Source organism: Seriola aureovittata, chromosome 17 (genome assembly GCF_021018895.1).
Source record: "Seriola aureovittata isolate HTS-2021-v1 ecotype China chromosome 17, ASM2101889v1, whole genome shotgun sequence".
NCBI classification, from domain to species: Eukaryota; Metazoa; Chordata; class Actinopteri; order Carangiformes; family Carangidae; genus Seriola; species Seriola aureovittata.
The window spans coordinates 1,332,501-1,355,588 of NC_079380.1; the positions used below are offsets into that span (position 1 = coordinate 1,332,501).

Below are 23,088 nucleotides of genomic sequence, written 5' to 3' on the forward strand. Positions count from 1 at the left end.
TCCACGACTCTCCTAAACCTGTCGAATACTTAATGAACAACATTTCCTCATTGAATTAATAGAAACCAGCTGTCCCAGTTTAGCTGTGCAGAAACGTCATTCCGAGGCTGAATTTAGCTAAATGCTAACACCGGTATGCTAACATGCTCACATCACATATTCCCCACCTTTTTTAGTGTATTAACATGCTAACATTTTATAATTGGCACTAATCAGAAAGCACAACTAAGGCTGTTGGAAATGCCTTTAGCTTTGCACATAAATGAAAAGCTAAATGAAAAGTTAAGGGATTCAATCCTTGCCGAGTGGGACGTACATGTGGGTACCAAACTTCACTGAGTCCAGTCTGGACTACAAAAGATGCAAACCTATATGTCTCATATCTTATCTCATGTCATTTTGTTAGGACGGAAGCTGAACTTTGACCCAGTTCAGTTCATGTCCTGAGAATCTTAGAAGCCTGGTTTTCACCTGCCAGGCTGCCATCACTGTTACACCAACACTACCAAACGGAAGAGGCTAGTCACAGCCAAGAGGTAGAATAACTTAATCTGGGTGGTGGTGCCTCCGCGCCAGCAAAAGCCAGAGCTAGGCATTCACTTGGACTCAAGGATGAACTGATTAGATTTTGGTCGTCAAAGGTCAATAGTCAAAGGTTAAGGTCAAGGTGACCTCTGAAAATGCAGTTTTGGTCTCATGAACGCGATATCTCAGTAACGCCTACAACTAGTCTGAGTGGCGGACGCAGATAACCAGGAGGAGGTAATTCTAGTTTCTTGAGTTTTCAACCACAGCTCACATGGCAACTGTTGACTCACTAGATGTTTTTACAGTCTAACCGCATAAGGGGGGCCCACTGCTTCTGGTAGTCTGCATCGACTTAGTCTCCATTCAGGACGAAAGTCTCGGTAGGATTCTCATGTAGCGTACGACCTGGCCTGGCATCAGTCACAAGCCATTGAGGAAGTTCATTATAAGGACATGCAGAGTTACAGACCCACAATTGACACTTTGCGACTCTTTCCACCATCAAACTATCAGATTGATAGGAAACAGAGACAAAGGAGCCCTCTCTCACAAACAGACCATGCTTTTAGCACGACACAGAACCAGACCAAAGGTCAAAGGGTCAGCTCCAGAGGATCAACCAATGAACACCAGGCAACTGGAGAATATAGGCAAACTCTCCAGTTTGTAACAGTAAGACTTTGTCTAATGATATTTGATTGTTTCTTATATAGAAAAGTAACACCAAAAGGAGTGATTAATAGAGGCTGAAAAGCTGAAGCTAGAAAACGATGCAGAAACTAGAAGCTGAGATCTTTGCTCAGAGCTCAGAGTCCCGGCTCAAAGCCCGGCTCTGTAGCCATGTCAACTCTTAGCTCTAAGCTGCTCGCCATAAACTCATGGCTCTTAGTCATTGTTGCACTTTTCGCGTCTTTTATTTTTCTCTGCCACAAGCTCCAAGTAACATCATTTTCGTCTACATGCACGATCTTTTATTTTTCTAAGCCAAGTCAAGACCAACTGAACCAAAACAACAAGTGCCTCAGAGTAATTTTGTAACTTTTAATCATCATCAAGTTTTCCTTTTTGAAGATTTTGACAACTTTAGAGTCGTCTGGTCAACGCCAGTCTCCTCTAAAGTTATCCAGCCAAAGTGAAGAGCATTAGAGTTTATTTCGCATCAACCCACAAGAGACACCAGCAGAGACACCTCTGCACGACCGCCTGCAGAGAAGCCGAGCAGAAATCAAGAGTTCCCGAGACAGAAAGTCTCCTGGCAAACTCCACCAGAGCTGAACCGCTGAGACACCGGCAGAATCCGTCACCGTGATAACGGGACACGGCCTCCAGGAGAATCCACCTGGACCCCGCGTCTCCAGGGTTACCACGGCAACCACAGCCACCTGGCTTCCAGCAGAGGGTCTTCAGCTACAAGGCAACTCACAGTAGGCCGGTCTTAACACTCTGCTCATGACTGGGTTGATGTCGAAATATAGCAATATTTAATCATCAAACCTAATTCGTAGATGTAGCATCATTAGCTGTATAGTCATAGTGTATAGCCATAACATATTCTCTCCCACCATTGCCAACTCATCACACTGCTCATTCATTATTATTTTCATCTTTATGATTATTACACCTTGCATTTACTCTGTAGATAGTAGTTTAGTTAATAAACTCCTTTATTTACACCCAGTTGTTGTCCTGTTGTATTCTTTTGACGTAGAGACTGGAGATCCATTAAATCGAGAAGTCATGGCTTCTGATATGAGATTGATAAATTTGGCAATGAAGTAATTGATTGTTGTCCTCCCAGAGGACTGGTGCCCCATTTCAACGAGAGTAAATTCTAAATTATGGCGTTAACGCTACACTCATTATCCACTCTGTGTGGGCCTCCAACTCCAACCAACTAGGCGCTAGACAACATAGGCTTAATTTTTTTGTTTTATTTATTTTATCCGGAGAGGCCCCTGATTGGTTGTAGGCTCAACCGTGACAGCCTTGATTTTAAACAATATTAGTATCAATATTGTAATAATTGAATAATTAAATTGCAAATACGGTCCAATATAAGTATGTAAAGGAAACAGATTTCTGTATTCAACATTAATCATCATCTTTGCTGATTTTAAGAGCCAGAATATCAAATAAATGATTCCTTACCAGGATTTATTGTCCATTGAGCTGGAGCTTCTGCATTGGTGCCTCAGGATGAACCGGTGAAACCAGGTGAAACCAGGTGAAACCAGGTGAAGACACTCATTTATATCATGGTGGAAAAATGAGACTAAACTGCAGTTTTGAGAAGGAGAAGAAGGAGACAAGGACAAACACATACACATGAACCAGGCTGAGTCTCTGGTTGTAAATTAGGTATTGTTTTATCCCTGCAGGGGGAATAAGATTTTACAACAGAGCGCAGATGCTGGCTTATATGTTACCGCACACACACACACACGCACGCACACACACACGCACACGCACACGCACACACACACACACACACACACACACAGAAACACAGAAACAAACCCAGGTACAGAGTGTTTTGATTCTCTTTCCACTCCCCTGCCTTCCTCTCTGGCTCTTCCTCCACCTCCTCTCTTTATTCAGCTCACCTGTTCTCTGACCGTCTCTTGTTTTATGACTCTGTACTGGCGAACCATCCATCCATCCATCCATCCATCCATCCATCCATCCATCCATCCATCCATCCATCCATCCATTCTCATGAACGCCTTGAGGAAATTTCATTACATTTGGCACAAACATTCACTTGGACTCAAAGATGAACTGATTAGATGTTGGTGGTCAAAGGTCAAAGGTCAACTTCACTGTGACACCATAATATTCTGCAAAACATTTCTGCCCATGGTTCAGCACTGTAACCCAGTGAGGGGAGAGATTGTGACCATATTTCCGGCAGCCATGAGGCAGTGATGCTAGTTTCTTCTTTCCTCTCACTCCCTCTCCTTCGCCTCTACCTCCCTTTACCTCTCTCCTCCATATGTTTTGTTTTGCTTTAAACATCGGGCAGGGGAATGCTCCAACATCCAGCCACAAAACTTTCCGTAACATTAACTCCACATGTATCCCGCAGCGTCTGCTTTTAATTAGACAGGGACTCCCAACAAACATATGGAGCCACAGAGCAATTCACACTCGGCTGTTTCAAATGAGGAGACACCAGGAGGAAAGTGCTTGGAACACCACGTGGAGGGTTTTGTGTGTTATAGATTATAGTTGTGAACCTGTGCAGGGGAGTCCAGGGGAGTGTGTTAATTATCACAGTTTTAAATTAAAACGAAGCGTTCAGGTGCACTCTGGGATGGGAACAGGGAGAAAAGATGTGTTATTGGGTTTATTCTTTTTTTTTTTCTTTAATTAAAGCTGTTGTGAGTACCTTGGAAAAGGTTAGAGGACTCTAATAGTGGCACACCCCCTGTCAATACCACCACCCTATTAGTTAGATATATACTGACTAATTAAGTGTCTCTGTATTATTTTCACCTGCATTTCTTAATTCATTTTCTTCTGGCTTAAACCAGGAGTTCAAGTGCTTTTGGTCGCTGAACTATAAAGTACAGCTGTTGGGATGTTCGTCCAGGGAGCGACTGTGTTTATCAGGATGTCACCAGTGTGTTAGATTTATAATGAATAAATGGAAATGAACAGGGACAGGGTGTTCAGGGGGTAACTTTAAACAAACCTGAGTTGGCACGGTAACATGTTGTTCTAAGGGCGGATACAAACCACTGAGATTTTCTGGTCCACGGTCTAGGTTGAAAATCAGAGCAGACAGAATCTTTGCTGTTAGGACCCAGACTCACAGAGTCGGTGCCCCATTTTATTTCACCTCTTAAGACACATTTATGTACAAGAAATATTATAGCCGCAAGTGGAAATTCGAGGGCTCTAACCCCATGTGCACTCAACAGGGAGAAGCAACTAAATTTGATCTAATTACGCAAATTAGCTAAAAGATAATCATGGCGGCCTTTGTCATCACAGAGGCTTTTTGTAGAGCATATTGCATTGTAGGTGTGAGGTAAATTTAAAGTCCATGGGACTCGCAGTGTGGCAGGAGCAGCCTTTCAATCTTTCATACCTTTGATTATTGCACCACCATTGGGCCGACTAAGATCATATTTGCTTTGGTAGGCTTATTCCAATTATTCAAGTTTTATGATGCTTGAGCAAAGAGTTTATGAGTTATGGCCAATACTGGCTAAGCCCCGCATTTTACAAAGATATTTTTGTTGATGGTGGCCAAGTTTTGTGTTGCTAAGTCAAAATTGAATAATAATAAAATTCTATTCATTTTAGTGTTTTTTCACATTATGCTAATTACCAATGAATCCATCATGGCAGACTTACATGTTCCAATAGGATTTTTTGTAGAACACATTGAGCTGGAGTTGTGTGTCAAATTTATAGTCAATCTGACAAACAGTGCGAGGAGCGTGGCCTTTCCAAAATCGGCCTTAATTACAGTGCCACCATCTGGCCAATTGAGCTCATATTTCTTGGGAAGCTGGTGCACATGATTTCCAGTCTTTGTGCCAAGTTTCATGTTTTCAGCTCATTCCAGCTCACGGGAATTTGAGCAAATCTGGCAGAAAACCAAATGAAAAGAGTTTTCAGCTAACATGCTGTATCTGTTTTGGTGAAGGGGGTTGTGGGTTCCTAGAGGCCTGCATCATGATTGGTTAGAGTTAGCTCCCTCTTCCCTCCTATAATGTGATGGTTAAGTTTGTCATCAAACAATGTAACTTCTCAACAGTATTTTTAGTTTGTTTTCTTCTTCGAACAAAATGTGATCTGAATCACCTCCATCTGTAGACAGTCTGTGTGACTGTGGACTGATGAAGATCTGAACTCTGTGACCCTTTCAGCTTCATGTTCATCACTTCTACTTCATCCTCAGTCTCTGAGGTCTTTGTTGTGCTGTCTGGTTCACATCAGCTGATGTTTCTTTAAGTGTCTGAGCGTTGTTTAGAAATCAAAGTGTCTCTAGTGTCTCCAGTGTCTAGCGTCTGTTGATGTCATTAGTCGAGGGCTTCACACACACACACACACACACACTGTTTCACCTGCACCATGAAGGTTTAAACAAGAACAACACAACGATTTGCATGTTATTAGCTCAAATAGATTGTTTGTTCATCATTGTAACTTAGATGAAGACCTGACCATATTTTAGGATAGATAGAGGTCGTTCTAATGGCCTCACTTCCTTTCTCTTGCCCTGTAAATCATGAGTCATCAGAAGACCTGCAGTAATCGTGATCGCTAATGATTAGCTTCCTGCAGCCTGCCTCTATTGATTAAGCAACACAGCCATCAGAGTTGGTCAATGTTAATTTAATCAGCAGGGAGGCACACAACGCAAAGATCTTACATTTAATTTTCTGCCATATTTGTACTGCTGCTGTCGCTGCTGCTGCTGACTCCCATCAGCTGAGAATGTGGTGTAATTGAGTCAATTGATTTTATGGGGACTGATGATGAGGCAGGTCCACAACAACAGGCAGATCTGAAGACAGCTTTAAAAACAACCTAAACACAGGAGTAATACTACGCTATGTCACAAAGTAGATATTGTGGATGAGTGCAGAGGGAAAATAAGAGACACTGTTGTTCACACAGGAAACTAGTCTTACATTTCTGTCCTCTTTCTCACTCACACACACACACACACACACACACACTCACACACACACAGAGCCTTTTCACTGAGAACAGCTACTTGTTGCTACTAATGATCCTGACACAAGCTGTTGTGGGTTGTAAACCTAAAATAATGAATTAAAGGAAGTGCTCAGTGTTGGTGAAGTGACACCTTTCGAGACTGCCACAGGTCGTCTGTGCAGCGGGTTATAATGACCCGTAGTTACATTTTGTTGCTAGGCGACAACTAACGGTCGTAGTAATGATGACAGGAGCAAAGGGAAAAGCTCGGTGACGTAGTATAAAGAGAGACAAAGTCCATGTCAGGAGAAGGTTGTGGTGGACCAACCAATCTTCATCTGATCTGGGCGCCATCTTGCTCAACTGATGGATGTTCTGGACCATTTGGTTGTAATATTTAATGCGCATGCACATAAAAAAAACACACACACACTGTCTTCCTCTGGGCGTCTTCCTTCCCAGCAGGCAGTGAAGGACTCTTGACAGGGAGGATGACACGCTTTGACCTTTCTCCAGCCCTGGCCTCTGGGAGTCAGATAAGTCTGCTCCCTGGAGGTGTGTGTGCTTCACAACACTGACATCTGAGTAACTTACAGCTGCAGCTTTTAGCTTCATGGAAAGAAATCATTTCACAACAGCAGAAAAAGCAGATGTTCTTTACAACTGACACTGCACAAAACAAGTTGAAGTTTCTCATGTTGTTTATATGCTATACTCTACTGCTGTGTGAGGGTCAGTGCCAAACACACCTATCACACTCCTTTATTACTTATGTTTATGATCAATTGTTTGAAATATTATTTTCAGTTTTAAGTTTTAATTACTGCTGTATTTGATAATTCAGCAGTACAGCTGGTAACAGACTGATCAGAATATACTAAACTCACTGGGGAAGTTGTGGTCATGTGACTAAAAGCTCACAGGTTTGATCCCTACACAAGCAAGGTGCACCATCAGGAGAGGCAAAGGGGAAACAAGGCCCTGATGGCCCCCCGAGCACTTTTTGCAATGACAACTATAAACCCCCTTAAACCTCCCATAAAGACACAATGCAGTTGCGTCACCTCACCTGGGCACCCTCCTGGAGCCAGGTGAGTGTCTGGTGACTGGGCCTTGGCCCATGGAGCCGTCTCCTGTAGGCCGAGATAGACATCAGGTCCTCCCACCCCAGGATCATCAGATGCTCATGTGGAGTGCGGGACACTGGGTTGCGAGTTAATGAATTAGTCGTAAATGTGGTGATTAAACCATAATCCTCAGGAGAAGGATTAGTTTGAATCTTGTATGTGATCCTTCTGTTCACAGACCTGATGATTCCTCTCTTCTACAGGTCAAAGGTCAGTGAAGGCAGTGGTACCAGTGGACGGAGATGATGTCCATGCAAAGTAAGTGCTCTGTCACCACAGCAGCCAGCACAGATTACCTGTTAAACTGCTGGTGGTTATGATTCAAATTGAGTCCAGCAGTAGTAGTAGTTTTATCAGTAATAGTAATACTGTAACACAGCAGTACAGGAAATAATAGTAGCCTATTGGTATAGCAGCAGCAGCAGTAACAAAAGTCACAGTACACTGTAGTTACAGAGGTAGCAGTAGAAGCAAATGTAGCTCTAGCCTCTTAACACCTCTTTTTTCACTCCTGTGGAGTGCTTCAGGAGCTGTGGACTTTTTAGTTCATTTTTTCACTGGCACCCACATGTTACTTGTCTGGTCTCATTGGACAGGGCAGACGCCTGTCCTCAAGACCGAATGATTGACAGAGTCAGTAACCAATAGCCACGCTTTCTCCAACTGAGAGAATTGTGTCATCTGTTTTTCACTTGGGTACGCTCGCTGTCTTCACCCAGGCCTCCTGGAGTGAAATCTGAATGGAGCTGACACATCCACAGATGCAGCAGCAGGGAGAGAGATGGATCACTCGATAGTCTGCTATTTACCTCCCTTGACGATATTCATAACTCAGTACTACTTTTATGAAGAAACCCTTTTGATTTTTGTGATTTGTGGATGCTTACAGACTAAAGGAATACAAATAATGGAGGAATGGACAGACAATAGGACTTCTAGACCTCCTCAAAGATAGGGTCACCACCACTATATTACGGATATTACAGGTACACGATATTAATAAATCATATTTATGTGCTTATGGTTGGAATTCTAGAGACTCTAACCGGTCTAACAAAATACAACCTGCCTATATTGACAAACATTTACGCATGTATTCCTTCAGAACACATTCAGAACCTTTGGAACTGGGTTTGAACCAGGCCGCACCGGAGGGCTAAGGGTTGTAAGAGGCTAGAGGTGGCTTTATTGTATGTACCAATAGTAGTAGTACTAGTTGTAGTACATTTAGCAGCAGTGGTAGAGGTAGTCCTGGCAGTTTTAATATTAATACAAGTAGAACTACAAATGAGTACTAGCAGCAGCAGCAGCAGCAGTACTCTGGCCAGCAGCAGTAACAGCAGTAGTGTCAGTAGTATTGTTACCTGATGTCAGCCATATGGTTCCCCTGCAGTGAGTGAGGCGGACAGCGTGGTGAAGGTGGCGGAGTGGCAGCAGACCTACTACGCCTCGACTCCGGCATCCAATCAGGAGCCACCACCGTGCGGGACGACGAGAGCAGCACAGAGTACAGCGGCAGCAAGAAGTACAGCGGCAGCACCGCAACCAATACCACCACTCCCACTACGGCCTCTGCTGGAGGAGGAGGAGACGCAGCAGCCGGAGGACTGGAGAGCCCCACAGGTCAGACCGTCTTCCACTAATTCATCTGCATTCACTCGTCCTAACCCTAACCCCAGTCAGGGCCCACGCAGCAGACATGATCCATTGTTAATAGAAATTATGAGCTAATTATAGCCATCAGTATGTAACCCAGTGAAAATGTACAGTTTGATGTGTTGGCTTGTTTTCCTCCTTCAGAATAAGAGACCATTTCCTGCCATTTATCCATCTTCACTGTGAAATCATCTTCTGCAGTGTGAGATAATCCATCAGAGTAAATATGGAGAAACTCTGTGTTTTATCCTCATATCTCTGTCACGCTCCGCTTCCCGCCACTCACCTGGCACCCACAGGAACAAACAAAAGTCTCCTCCAGGAAAAAAATCCCTCACAAATATGTTCAGATACAAACTTCACTGTCACTCCTGTGACAAGTTCCTTCATCACCATCAACACACACACACACACACACACACACACACACACACACACACACACAGTAGTTTATTTTTACTCAGTCTCACACACACACACACACACACACACACACACACACCATCCTGCTGCCCCAAATATTCCCTACAGCACCAAATGTGGATTAATCCACTGCTGAAAATAGTCCCTAACAAATGCATGTTTTAAAAGATTATACTATGTATTTGTGAGCTGATTTTAAAGATTTACATCATAAGTAGGAACCAATGGATTCATGGGATTCATTAACAATTCGAAAAATATAGATTAATGTTATTCTTTTTTTATTTGGTGAAGCAAGATAAAGACAAAGAAAGTGATGACAGGATGTAACAAGATAAACCAGAACATAACATGATATGACATAACACTGCTACAGAGAACAACTGACAGCTTTTTGTTATTGCTATAGATTTTTATATACAGTATGTCGATTTATTGAGGGGGAGAGAGAAATAGAGAGATAAGGAAACATAGAAAATAAATATATAAATGAGGTGTTTGGTATTCTTTTTGATTTCGGTTTGGTTTCCAGTTGGTGGCTGCTCCTTACAGTGGTCATGCTCCAGACCTTTGGGCGGAGGCTGAGCAGGTGACAGGAACCTGTCTCCCAACCTGGATTGCTCCCAGACCCTCAAGGAGGGAGCTAGTCCTTTGTTTCTTTGTTTGGCAGCCTTACGATTTTCTTTGCATCCATGTATTCCTGAGGGTCTGACTGAAATACAAGACATATCATCATTGACCCATATCAGTGAGGGCTCACAGACAGACTGTGTGCATCTTAAACTGTTTACTGCACTGACTGACTCCTCACTCAGACTCTGTGTACTCTCTGTACTTCCATGCTTTTGAGGACCAGTTTGAACTATAGACCGTAGGGAGTGAGTACAGTTTGTCTGGTGCTCACGATGTGTATACGTGTAATGTATAACTTGATTTTCAGAGTCCAGATTGGAATTAGGATTAGGTGTGTGTGTGTGTGTGTGTGTGGAAGGGTGAGGATAATGTTGTGTATGGATGCAAATTACTGCCATAGTAATTTGACACACATCAGCAGCTGAAAAGCATTTTATTTCATCTCAGTACTTAATTCATGGTACTGATGATGTGGTTTGTGGTGCAGCAGTGTGAACAGAGATGACCAGCTTCATGATACTGGTTATCCAGGATCACCAGTGTTAGTTTTGTGAATCAACTAATCCAAAGAGAGACAGAGACCTCGGGACAACAGCTGGTCATATGGAGGTCGGCTGCTGAACTTTAATGCAACTTGCAACAACACTGTTATGAGACTGATATTTGAGTAAGTGTCTTGGTGCTCACCTGCCTCTTCACCAGAAGGTGAAAACTAAAATAATAGTGGTAAGAATATGAAGATCAGCTCTGGTGACACATTTCAAGGTTCAAAGAGGTTTCATACACTTAATTTATTGTTATTCCAATAATGAAGTATAATATGAAAATGAGGATTCTGAAAATGAACACACACACACACACACACACACATATACACACACACACACACACAATCTCACTATCTACTTCTATTGTGGTACACTTCTACGGATGGCAGTTACACATGATGTCTATGTATGCAGACGCCCAGTGTATTAACACACCCTGTGCTGTATGTTCACCATATCTTTGGCTGCACTGCAACAGTGGGGTCTTCTCTATAATCTGGAATGTCCCTGACTGATTGACTGACTGACTGACTGACTGATCATATTTCCACCACTGGTCAGCTGAGTTGGAGTGTCTGGGTCTAACAGGATCTATTAGGAAGTGTTTACAGCTGCAGTGTTGCTAACTTAGCTCATTTTTTTCAAACAGACTGGGTATGAACCTGGTTCAGGTCTGGACCGTGTATGGATGCTGACTGGGGGCTTAGAGCTACACTTCGTCTTACAGGCAGTCTACTGAGCCGCTCTGGTTTCCTGGCCGCTTGGGAACTGCAGGGAAGAGGAGGAGCGCTTCCGATACACTGAGCCTCGCCTCCGTTACAGCAAATAACCTACTTGTATTCCATGTATCATTATTTCTAAAGGAAGCAGAGGAATGACTGAACATGAGACACACCGAGCAGAGAGAGCAGGAGAGAGGGAGGCGAGAGAGAGAAGTCATCGGTAACTGCTAAAGAAACTAGCATATCTGAATAGCATGTGAACAACAGAAACACCAGCAACAGGAAATGAGACAAAATGCTTACTGCAGCACAACAAAAAAAGAGCTGTTAAGAAATAAAGGGTTTCTGCCCACTGTACTGCAAGAGGGCTTTTAATTTGAAAAGATTACAGGAAATCTTGAGTTTGTATTACCACGTAATGCAGAAACTTTAACATGACAGATGGGAGCGACTGAAAACAAGTCTTCGTACTAACGACTATGACCAACTCTACATATCCAACAGTTAGACATAAAGACCTGCCTCTAATAAAGTCTGTCACTGTTCTGACGTTGAAGTAAATAAAAACTAAACTATTGTGGATCCAGACAGAGGCTGTGCTCTGTGGGAGAGACTCAATAAGAAAGATAGTCTGTCTCTTCTAACTTTTTCTCTGCGTGATCATGTTACAGTAAATAAGCTGAAATCACAGCTCAGTATTCAGTTATAAAAATTACTATATATTTATATATTATATTTTATAAAATTAAGATGTGAGCATTGGTGGTCCACACATGTACTAGGTGTAGGCCTAGTCTTGTTGGTCATGTGTCCAGTCACTTAATCTGCGACTGGTTGGTCCTAAAATGAGCTGCGTATCAGATAAATGAGAATGGAGCTGTGAGCTGCATTAGCATCGATCCACAGGGCAAACATGATGTAGTTAAGCCTTGTTTTACAAGTTTCACCACAAACTGACACGAAGCCTTAAGATTAATGGTGCCACAGCTCGAAGAACTTTTTTTTTTTCTTGTTTTGCTTTTAAAAATTAATGCATGCAGCACATAAGTGATACAAGCGAATGCACAGTGGCAGATAAGCAGAACTGAGTCTGACAGTGTGTTGAACGCAGGTTCTTCTCCTCCTTGTTCTCAGGACGGCTTATACCACAGCGTAAGTCTCTTATTATTCACATATACACTCTGAAAAATATTGTACCCGCAGCGCCCAAATAGAAGCTCTAATGTGAATGTTTCTGACTCATATCACCAAGTGGTGAAAGAGTGGTTATTGATCAGCTTCTACAAATCAATAAGTTTCCCTTGGAGGCTGAGGATTAAACTCCTGTAAACCCAGAACATGTCAATGAAACTGATCTGAATGGGAGACGAGTCACAGCTGAGATAAAGTGTAGAAAGAAAATCCAGGAGCTGTTAATAATAGCTGAAAATAATGATAATACAAATAATAATCTGAAATGTTGTTAATATCGTTCCTGGGGAATGAGGGGAACTTCACACCTGAAGAAGCATGTCGTGATGCGTTTGATCTTCATACCTGTCTCTCACTCCTCCATTAGTTTGGTCACACCTCTCCATGAAGGTTATCAGAACCGACTCGTTGTGATTCCTCGTCGATGTGCAGAGCTCAAATAAACAGCTGAAGTGAAATGAAATGAAATAACAGGCGTGAACAGACTTGAAATGAAGAAATTATTCACCGAACCAAATGTTCAGGCTCGAAAAGTTTGAATATGTGTTCTTCGAATGTGAAGTCGAGATAAAAACAATGTGCTTGTGCATGATTTAGCTGATGATTCTTCACTTTTGCAGAAGGTCACTCACTGTGTGTAGATTCATGACTAAAACCATGTGTACGCACAAAACCAGAAATATTCATACACATTCTCCTCATCAGAATTATGAAGCCGTCATTCACATGATTCTGCTTTATAAATCTCACTCACTGACACATTGGGCGCATGTGCACGAGCCTCATTTCCACTCCCACAATTAGCCATAAATAGATGAAGACTCTCCCTTAATCCATCAGTTTGTATAAAAACACTGTCTCCACCACAAGTGATCAGACAGAGAAGAAAGACGATGGTGAAACTGAGGCTCTTACAGGTGGGAGGTAAAAACCTGCACCAGTTTACTTTAGTACAATCACTCTAATGTAAAGTCCTGTTTCACTCTGAACTTCATTTATTGGGACCAGAGAGTCTTAATGAGGCTCCAGAGGCTCCAACACTGTGATCAGTAAATATTCATATAGTATCAAACAGTTACAGGATGACTCACAATAAATAATAAGCACATTAAACAACGCTGAAGGAAACATTGAGCACAAACAATTATTTCTGTTTATGAATGCAAAATTTTCATTGCTATGTAAACAGTAAAACTTATAATGTGATAATGAATTAAGCTCTATGAAGTTTGTTATTTCATTTCAGGTTAAATCACGTGTCTCGCCTTATTACGTAGTTTCACTTCACTGTGACTTGGATCACTTTGGAAAACGGCGTGTTCACACGGTCAAAGGAATGTGTGAGGTGACACATTCTGTGTTTATGAAGACCAATTTATGAGCGGGAAATAGTGTAAGCATGGTTTTTATGCAGACGCATCATTTATACATCTGGTCCCTGGATGGCTGAATGTTTAAAGGCCTGTTTTACTGTCCCGCCTTTTAAATTAATTAGAATTATTGTAACAGTTGTTTTTCAGCTGATGCGTCAGGGACTTATTGGAGGGTCACTATAAACCCAAAGACAGCTGAAGTATTGACAATTCATCTGCCAGTGCTGAGTCTGATGAGCCACACGTTATTGCTAATCACAGACTCGTCATCCTATCTGAGGAGCCAGGATCTCATCCAAAGGCTGAACGACTCCATCTGTCAACCCAGCAATGAAACCGTCAACATTAGTAACCGTCAAAGTGACTGTGAGGAGATCAGGAATATAAATGTACCAGTCTGTCTTTGTCCTCTGTGCCAGGAATTCATGTCAGAACATTACAATGATGCAAAGTGAAAGTCCTGAATCCCAGATGTCCCTGACACAGAAGGTCTGTCCAGGTTTTAAACAGGCTGATTCCAAACCTGATGTTTGGTTTAGTTACAACATTAATATAAAACAAATAAGAAAAGATGATAATAATAATAACAATAAAACTAAATTTTACTTTTGTAGCACTTTCCAAAACACAGTTACAAAGTGAAAGCAATAAAAACAGAGCACAATAAGAATAAAACACCAACAATGTGATAAATAATTCACTGAAAATCAGTTAAAATGGGTTTTTAAAAGATGAAACGGAGCTGATCTCCTCAGGCAAGTCACTCCAGAGTCTAAGAGCTCTAACTGTAAACTGTTTCAGTCTGGAGCCTGGACCAATGAGAGGAGAGGCATCTGAGGAGCTCAGGGGACGGGAGGTGTAGAAAAGCCAGTATTGGTGAAATGTGACCATGTGTCTTTGCACCAGTTAAAACAGCTGAGTTTTGCATGAGCTGTGAGCAGGAGAGGTTTTTTTTTTTTTTTTTACCGATGTTGTAGAAAATGGGACTGAACCACTGATTTAACATGTTCATCTAAACCAATGGTTCACAGTGTTGACATAGCGAACAAGTATAAGATGTCGTACGGCAGCAACAACATAAAGGTTTCTATCATTGTCTTACCAGACTGATAGGCCTTAATACCAAATAATGAGAATATAATGAACGTTTTTTGAGGTCCATTACTGGGCCCTGGCACACATGTTGGAAACCTCTGATCCAAGCTAATGTTTCTGTCAGAAATGACACCTGTTGCCTGCAGTGCTCAGTACCTGAGGACAATGAACCCAGGCTGTTAGAGATTCACCAGTCACCATCTGCTTGTGGACGTCATGAAGGCAGTTCTGATTATTGTCAGCGTGAAAATGTACATTGATGTTACATCTTTGTATGTATTGAAGGAAAAGAGGATTGGACAGAGAACCGAACCCCTGAGCTTCTAAACAGCGCTGACCTGGATCTGTATTTAAAGCAGGACCTTAACCATTGTAGAGTGTCGGTGTCACTGATACCCACCCCGGTTTCCAGGACAATCACATGCAGGGTTTGAATTATATATGTTGAATGACTTGGCCATTGGTACATTCTTGTTCTCCTTGGTTTCAGCGCAGCCTTTGATACCATTGATCAAGTGATCAGAGTACAAATTAGAAAATGACAGTCAGGGGGGTCAACTTTTTCTCCTGGGCAAAAGGGAACCCATGCAGGGCAGGGGCTTCAGTAACGTCCTTACAAAATCCTTACAGTACAAGTACAAGTATCTCAAAGTTGTATTTAAGTACTTCCCACCACTACTAATACAATCGCTGAGCCTTCAGGACACATGGATTATAATATTGTTCAATTACCCAACAGGTAAAACTCATCAATTCCTGAGTGAAAACGAAGAGGGTGTCTGTTATAAAGAAAAGCTAAAAGATTAACTTAACCACCACAGACACACAAAGACACAAAGACCCCCCCCCCCCCCCCCCCCGATTGTCATGTAATTTGTAATCACATGATCAATGGTATCAAAGGCTTACACCAAGGAGAACAAGAATGGACAAATAGCCAAGTCATTCATGATCTTCATTAGCGCAGGTTCTGTTCTATAATATTGTTTTAATGAATGAAATCTAGAAATTGGTCTGCTGCCACCTTTTCTAAAATCACAGCCAAAAAGTGGTAGTTTAGAGATCGGCCTAAAATCAGATGAATGTTGACGGACAGAAGTTTACTACTTGAAGAGTAACTAACTGGGACAGACTGTGGTTAAAACCTCCCTAAAAGAATCAAACAGGAAGTACATCGGAAGGACTCACTGTAGGTTTCATTGCATTTCCTGAGACTGCTTCAAACAGGAAGTGCAGTGCTGTGGAAGGCTTCTCGGCTGAGACGGGGGTCTGTGGAGGAGTAAATGCTCCAATCTCTTTGTTGAAATCTCCAGAGTGAAGAAAGTGTTCTAAAACAGGGGAGGATCAATGACACTGCTCACAATGTGCAACAACAACAACACCCCAGGTTAGAATTGTTGTGTTATACCCAAACAACAAAGTTTTCAGCATCCTGACGTTTTCAGGTGAAATCTGTTTGTGGAGGATTTCCACAAAGGCTCCACATATTTTCATTTATCCACGGCAGCGACAGGCGACTAGAGTTGTTAGATTTGAAAGCGGCAGTGTCATTTATGTTTGAAGAACATTTTCTTAATATTCAAAAGCTTTATGGACTGAACCCTGGGACCAGTGAAGATGGCAAAACCAGTTTTGAATTTAGATGCAGGGGAGGAATGAAAGATCTAGACTGAATTTTGGGTCTTGGGTTATAAGACAAAAAAATAAAAGACACTTGTGGTCACGAGTGGGACGTCTTGACTGAGTTGGGTCAGTCAGGGCATGCAGTGGGTTGAAAGACTTTAGGAGGCCAAGGCGGTCATCGGGGGAGCAAACATGTATATGAAAGTCTCAAGACTTTATATAATCAAACAATCAAGACAGAAGACTGGAAAATTCACTGAGTAACTTCAGGTCTATAGATTTCTAAATAAACCCCAGATCAACACGGGAACATTTGTATTTATCTTTAAGAGAGCAAATTACAGAGAGGCTGCGTAACAGGAATACCAGGTTCATCAAGGAACCAAACCAACTTGTAAATCTTGTAAAGTTTTAACCCATTTCCTACAAATCACATGTGGTTGCCTTTTCCCGACCCTTTCAAAAGTTATTTCCTGCGTTTGGTTTTCAGTTTATTCAGTATACTGTGAAAATTCAGCTGCAGAGAATTGAAACTCGAGTTAGAAAGCCCATAATGTTCAACAGTGTTTTTGTTTACCGGGAGCGTATACTTTAGAGTGTCGTTACTCCATGATGGTTTGAGGTAGACACGTGACATTTTTCCATGTTAAACTACAGAATCAGCGCTTTCCAATGAGCCCCTGTTTGTTGTGAGAATAATATGAAAAGTTAGAAAGTCAGTCTTACTGTTTGTTTGGCTCATTGCTGCTTTTTTCTCTGTGCGTTTCTCATCCGCCATCTTTGCTAGTGACGTCTAGAGTCATGTCACTGAATTAGACACTGCTATTGCTATTGATTCGGAGGCTTGGATGTATTATTCTAAGCTCAGAGAGTGGAGAGGTTGTTCTGTGTTTATTGTAGTGACAGAAAACAGACAGAAAGATGTGACCAGTCAGATATTTAGTGCAGCCAGAGGCTCTGGAGCTGATTTTTCAAGGAGGACAGAAAACACCCATAAATATGAAGGACATAACTCACGAACAGATGAAGTTAGAAACTTCAAATCACCTCGAAAACGACCCAAACAAATGTCTGCAACTTTTTGTGTTGAAGTTTTCTTTTGTTATTATGGTTTGCAGTGTTTTTATGTATAAAATAAGGAAAAGTTCAAGGTTTTTTCTTGTTTTATGGACTACTATCTGTTTTATGGGCAACTGAATCTGTGCAGCGCTCGGTGAAACTGAGGCAAAACTGAAATGTATGAAAAACAGAACAAGTCTTAATGTGGGTAAATAAGCAGCATTTCACATGAAGCTTTGCTTGTTAAACACTCAGCAGGTTGATCCAGTCAGGTTACTGTGGTCAGTCCAGACTGACGGAGAGGCAGAGCCCATGTCTGTCCAGGCTAACGAGAATTAGCCTGAATGATAAGTGGGCCGCACAACTGTGTCACACGCTGTAATATCAACAGAACCACATTCACATTTGTTTGGAAATCTCAGGGTGAATGAACAATCCAACAAGACACAGCAAAAAAAAAGGTTTCCAAAAAAAAAGGCAAAAGCCGCACGACGAGCTGGAAGTGAAGAGTTGAACCGCGCTTAATACTGCAGGTGGTTGTGGAGTTGATCGTGTGAAGAAACAGCAGGTGCGGATGGAGACTGGAGGGAGCAGGATCTAGGAAACCACACCCAGCTGAACACACACACACACACACACACACACACACACACACACAGACGCAAACTGGGGACAAATAAGCACAAGAGGGAAGGGAACACAGCGGAGAACACAAGGAAAACAGGGAAGGACCAGGTCCACAGGGTCCTAATCCTAACTGTAACAGAGAAACCATTTGCTACACATTATGTTAGTAAAACTTCATGGCAGCTACATTTACATGTTAGTAAGTGAATCATTGTCAATAATATGCAATAAACAATAATAATGCAAGGTTCAAAATCTTGCTGTGCTGCAGTAGATACTCATTATGCCTACGATATCTCAGTAGCACCTCGATGGGACGTCTTCAAATTTGGCAAAAACATTCACAGGGACTCATGGATGAACTGATTCAATTTTGTTGGTCAAAGGTCAAAGGTCAAGGTCAGTGTGACTTCACAAAACACTCTTTAGCCACTACTCAAAATTGCTCAATTGTGACAAAAATTCACACAAATGTTTAATATTTTATACGACTCTGGATAAACAGGGACGTAACCTGAAACTAGTTTGAGTGGAGGAGGCAGACAACCACCAGGATGATTGTAGTTCATCTTGTCATATGGTAAGTATACTTTGTGGCTCTAGGCTTATTATCCACCCTATAGCTCGAGCATTGCTGCTGAGTCCCTGAAGCTACTGGAACAGAGGAGGTCACAACAGGACTCTGGTACAGCTGCATCCTTTAAAACACAACAGTCCCGGTTCACACCTGCATTATAATGTGACAATATTGTAAGTGTTATCTATGGAGGAAGTTTTATCTCTTTGCAGGTTGACTTTAATGCATATTGAAATGGAGGTGAAACCAGTGGCTGCCTGGAACAGAGAAACACAATCTAAACTATATTTTGCCTTGAGAGGAATCATGAAAATATAAGCTCTTGTAGTTAATGGGCTTAATCCAGGAGTGTGGTGGTACAGTCCCCCCCCCCCCCCCGTTCCTCCTGATCACGTCCACAACCTGCGAGCTCACAGAAAACATGAAGACACAGTCCTTTTATCCTTGTTTCACTGCTATGAAATTAACGTTTCCATGACAGCGTCGCATTATGTTACACCCTGCTTGCCATCAGTTACCTCACACGCAAAGAAAATAACTGATGTCAGTGAGGAGATAATCCCTCAGCAAGACATGATGTCCTACATTTAATTATCACCTTTTTTCTCTTTTTGTTCTAAATCTCTTTGTCATTCACAAAGGTGATTAACACCTGTGATTTTGCATATTTCAACCCCCACATTTCCTGTTTCTTATCCTACTGTTGTAGCATTGTTCCAGTGCATCCAAAGGTGTTGAGTGAAAAGTAGGTTCCGGTTCTGTCCTAACAAACATCTGGATGTTTTATCTAACCGACCACCTGGGAACTGAATAAAGTTTGGTGATAAAATTCATTGGTTGCTCTCACAAATCCTGCTGGGATTATCCACGACTACCGGGCTTTGCTGTGCCTCTTTTCCCCCCATTGTTGAATCCAAAATATTTGTGGGTGAGCCGAAACATGAAAGGCTATTTTAACCCAGGTGAGCTTTTTGTATCCCTGTTCCAGACAGAGGAGAGTGTTTGCTTTGCCTCCTAGACACTTTCTAATCATCGCTTCCCCCGAGGAAAGGCTTATTCCAGGACATCAATTTCTCTCGCGCTGTCTGCAGTGGATACAGACTTATGGCGCCCTGGTGTCACCGGACTTTGTAGTTTGAAGCCAAACATCTTCTTCTCAGAGATACCACCAGCTTTTCACACATTCTGCTGTTCGAGTTTAGCACCTTCATATTGTCGTTGGTTGAGTGAATTTCCTCTTAACCATGTTTTCATGTTTTTGAGTGACAAAAACTATCAACGGTGGCTTTTAAGGACATTAACCAAAATCAAATTCCGTGGTACGTCATGTTCAGGCAGCATGAAATAGAAGCACTAACACTTTAAACACGAGGTGCCATAATTTGAAGAGTCAGTGCAAATTACTGTTAATGGAAAACAATAGATTTGTTGTCAGACACTTGAGTGCTTACCGCAGTGTAAAGCTTTCAAGATATGAGCTTAAAACAGATAAAAGCTACTTTGAAAGCAAAACTATCAGCCTGCTGCAGTGTTCGCTTGTCGCCTTTTACAGGGACATGGTAGAGATGGTGCTATAAATCCTCCTTAACCAACTGACCTTTGAGGTCAGATTATGTCCCTATTGGATGATGCCACAGGTCACACATCCATTGCCAACATTTAGTGACAATGCAGGAGGTAGTCTGACTTTTATGTGTTTTTGAAGATGGAAAATTAAACTCCATCAGCCGATCGGTCACAGAACTCGGAAGCTTAGCTCGATCAGCAACAGACAAAAAAAAAAAAAAATTTATTCCATTTGCCGAACAAATTCATCACATCGGCAACAGCAGGTTAGCTAACGTTATCGTGTCTCCTGTATCCGTCATTAATGAAAACAGACATGTAACATTATGAACCATCAAGTTACTGACACATGGAGGAGAAGAAGAACCAGGTCTGAGTCCAGCTGGACCCTGTAGCAGCTCGTAGGGTTCTCGTCCCTGTAAACCAGACCATGGGAAGAAATCCAGCCTTGGACTGATCCGCTGGGAGCGGCCGACAGATGTTGCTCTCTGTTCATATTCAAACTCTGAAAATCAATAACTCCCCTCTGAACTAATGTCGTGCGGTCCATCACAGTAAACAGCAAGTCTACAGAGTCTCTTTGTCAATGTTATAATACGGTTGTGTGGAAATGCAGCGTAAGATTGACTGAAAACATCGGCAGTCATTTACTCGACATGGATAATACGACTTTGACAAAAATCGATGCAAACTTTAATGACAACAAAGATCTAGGAGGATTCACATCATACCGGCCAGAGATGAAGGTTTGGCCCCTCAGATCAGACAAAGGGAAATCTTGGGGCCACAGCATGCAGTGAGACTGTAGTTAGCCCAGGCTCACCCACTGCGTTACAAACACTGTGTGTGCAGACAGTGTCAGTGCCTGAACACTATTTCCTCCATCTGCACTGAACACTGGCTTTCAATGTAAATCATGACGTGTGGATTCATCCTGTGAGTCTTGTCTTATATTTACGCAGCTACACTGTAGTGAAGGAGACGAATCCTGAAGCGTTACATTTACTTTTGTCACTACAGCTTCAGCGCTGCAGGAGACATTGGTGTCAGCACTAGATACTACATCCAATAAATAAGTGAAAGGTAAAGATCATCAAAAGTGCACTTTCTATACATCAACTGCTTATGAAGCAGTGAATCAGTGTGTAGCAGTTGCTGTGTAAATGCTCCATTGTTTTGAAGAGTCAAAATGGAGACGCTCTTGGTGTCCTGCATTTGTATGGACAGAATAATCATGGGACCATGATCAAACAGTCAGAACACGTGTTATGATTCAGTTAAATAAAATTGACACGTGGGGCCGGTGCAGTGGTGCAGTGGTTAGCACCGTCACCTCACAGCAAGAATTTTTAAGAGGTTTGAACCTGCCTGTGTGGAGTTTAAATGTTCTCCCTGTGTCTGTGCTCTTGGTTTTGTTCAGCACAGCTGATTCTAAAATGATTTTAAATACCAAGACAGATGGAAAAGGACATCTCACACTCAAAACCAGTTCAACGCCTCTCTGATACAACCGTGACGTAATGATGGTTGTGATTTCTGATGTGATGAAACAAGGCATCAAACATTCTGCCTCAGTACAACTGCTTTGAACAGCCGACACTGTTAGCTGATTTAACACGTTAATGTCTGATGGTTTGTTGCCGGAGTGAAAGCTTTGCTTTAGGCTCTTTTGTCTTAGTCTTAGTCCTCAGATCAAAAGTTCCTTTTTTGTCAGACACACAAAAAAAGTCAGACATCCTTTTTAGGTTTTATTCGACTATAAAACTCTGGAGATTTTAGTCTGGTGTCAGTTAAAGAAAACCATAAATATATGTCTAGTTTTAGTCCACAAAACACATGATGATGATTCAGTCATTAGAGAATTAGGACGGTTTGAACATTTAGTTTAGTTTTACATAAATTTCTCTTAAGTTTCACTAAACTGCTTTCTGATGAGATTTCATCCTGCTGATTTTATTCTGAAAGAAAATGAAAGGAAAACAAATCCACAAAATGACAAGGTTGTGTGATTAAGAAAAACGGCTTTGCAGGTGTCTGATATGATGTTATTCATTTCATCAAAACATCCAAACGCTGAAGAGGAAACAACCATGAAGTCTGGGAAGATGCAAACAGCAAATCCAATGTGATCCTGGCAGAGCAATGAGTCAGTCATTGGTACAAGCTTTACTGAGAATCCAGAGAAGATGAAGCCCTACACAGTCAGAAAGAACCTGTACAGTGGTACTGTTGTACAAGACTGTTATACTCATATTTATGGCGGCTGTGGCTCAGGAGGTTCGATCCCCAGCTCCTCCAGTCCACATGTCAGGATACAGATACTGAACCCTGCAATGCCCCTGAAGGCTGTTCCATCAGTGTATGACTGTGTGTATGGCTGATGAATGACTGTGAATTTTGAGTGGTCGTTAAGATTAGAAAAGCTCTATATAACTGTAAGTCCGTTTATAATAGATTGTACACTATCATTAAGATTAACTTTTGGAACCTCAGCTGGACAGCTGAAACCAAACTGGATTCAATCTTCTGTATGCTCTGCATTTTAATAACTAGTAGATGACTGAGAGTGAAAACATTTAATTCCAGGGGCCTGTTGAAAATCTGCGACCTGCATGCTCTAGCAGAGATACCATGTTTAACACTCCAAAAAAAAAGTAAAAACTT

At 41.9% G+C, this 23,088-nt stretch overlaps 1 protein-coding gene across 1 annotated transcript in view; it reads left to right on the plus strand.

Annotated features, from left to right (window-relative positions):
- Positions 1–23,088, plus strand: part of LOC130185153 (junction plakoglobin-like) — a 146,288-nt gene that overhangs the window by 72,241 nt on the left and 50,959 nt on the right. Inside the window, 3 exon segments of the mRNA XM_056401460.1 lie at positions 7,535–7,589; positions 8,725–8,778; positions 8,781–8,954. Of these exon segments, the coding sequence (XP_056257435.1) occupies positions 7,574–7,589; positions 8,725–8,778; positions 8,781–8,954 (244 nt within the window). The 5' untranslated portion in view covers positions 7,535–7,573.